At 48.1% G+C, this 1,540-nt stretch overlaps 1 protein-coding gene across 1 annotated transcript in view; it reads left to right on the top strand.

Annotated features, from left to right (window-relative positions):
* The window catches only part of EMH_0027750 (ubiquitin carboxyl-terminal hydrolase isozyme, putative), a gene marked incomplete at both ends in the record, with an annotated part of 1,558 nt that extends 1,285 nt beyond the window's left edge, over positions 1-273 (top strand). The window contains one exon of the mRNA XM_013494071.1: positions 256-273. Within this exon, the coding sequence (XP_013349525.1) occupies positions 256-273 (18 nt within the window). The remainder of the gene's footprint in view (positions 1-255) is intronic.
* Between the last annotated feature and the right edge of the window lie 1,267 nt (positions 274-1,540).

A 1,540-nucleotide genomic window follows, 5' to 3' on the forward strand; every position in this document is an offset into this window, starting at 1 on the left:
AAACCCTCATTGACGGTACACGCTTTATCTTACACGATAGATACCTTGAGCAGCAAACAAAAACACAACAAAAGGAGGTTGGGTTTGTTTTCTTTAGGGTTTAGATACAGTACTTGTTCATACTATTTAGGGTTTAGGGTTTAGGGTTTAGGGTTTATGGGCGGCATCACTTTCCTACATGTACAGGTTAAGGGTTTAGGGTTAGCGTTTGCGTGCGCTAGGGTTTAGGGTTTAGGGTTTAGGGTTTGTGTATAGGTGAGACGTGGGGTTTAGACCCAGCAGCGCGCGGCGCTGCACTGGAGACAAACAAAGAGTTGGCGTGTCTCCATCTGCAGCAGCAGCAGCAGGGAGAGACAGCAGCAGCAGCAGCAGCAAATACAAATATGCATTTCACTTGTCTTCTCCCCTGGCGAGGGTTTGTTATAGAGCTCGATGGCCGCAAACCCAAACCCCTCATCAGAGCTAAGATAAAACCCCAACAAACGTTTGCACAGGTACACAAACCCTAAACCCTAAACCCTAAACCCTAAACCCTTGATATGAGGGCAGATAGAAAGACTCTCCTGTTGCTGTAGCCGCTATACAAACTCGACACTGCTCGTTCTGCTGCTGCTGCTACTGCTCTCCTTGCTGCTGTTGCTGCTGTTGCTGCTGCTGCTGTTGCTGCTGCTGCTGTTGCTGCTGCTGCTGCTGCTGCTGCTGCTGCTGCTGCAGGCTGCGTTTGAGGCTATAACGGAGCAGTTTGTGAAGCCTAGAGGAGACGAACTGAAATTTGCAGTTCTCGCTATTGGAGACAGACGCTCAGCACGAAACCCTAAACCCTAAACCCTAAACCCTAAACCCTAGACGCTAAACCCTAGGATTGAGAGGCTTCTTCTTTGGGCCACTCGAAGGGAAACCAAACCCTAAACCCTAAACCCTAGATATGTAATGTAATAAAATGTAATATAATTTGATATAATATAATATAATATAATATAATATAATATAATATAATATAATATAATATAATATAATATAATATAAAATGCATGGATCAGCGCACACAGAGGTGCCCATACACCTGAAACGGCCCTCAAGACACACGCAGCGATGCAGAGACAGCTGCTGTCTGTCTTTGCTTTCTTTCTCTCTCCTTTCTCGTCTCAACAAACAGAACATACACTGAGGCATTGTCCCCTCACTAGCAACAGCAGCAGCAGCAACAGCAGCAGCAGCAGCAGCAGCACCAACAGCAGCTCGTGTTAGACCCTTCGCCCCCCCACACCAGCGCAGACACTGTGAAACTCCGGCTGTATGTACACCCCAGCATGCAGCTGTATATACACCCCAGCTATGTATGCGCAGCAGCTGTATATACACCTCAGTCCCCATGCAGCTGTGCACACACTCTAATGTGTATGCAGTTGTAGATACACCTCAAAGGGCAGCTGCGCATACACCGCAGCTAGCTGCGCATACACCGCAGCTAGCTGCGCATACACCGCAGCTAGCTGCGCATACACCGCAGCTGTGCATACACCGCAGCCGGTGCAGTACA

Source organism: Eimeria mitis, genomic scaffold (genome assembly GCF_000499745.2).
Source record: "Eimeria mitis Houghton genomic scaffold, Emh_scaff1023, whole genome shotgun sequence".
Taxonomy (NCBI): Eukaryota; Apicomplexa; class Conoidasida; order Eucoccidiorida; family Eimeriidae; genus Eimeria; species Eimeria mitis.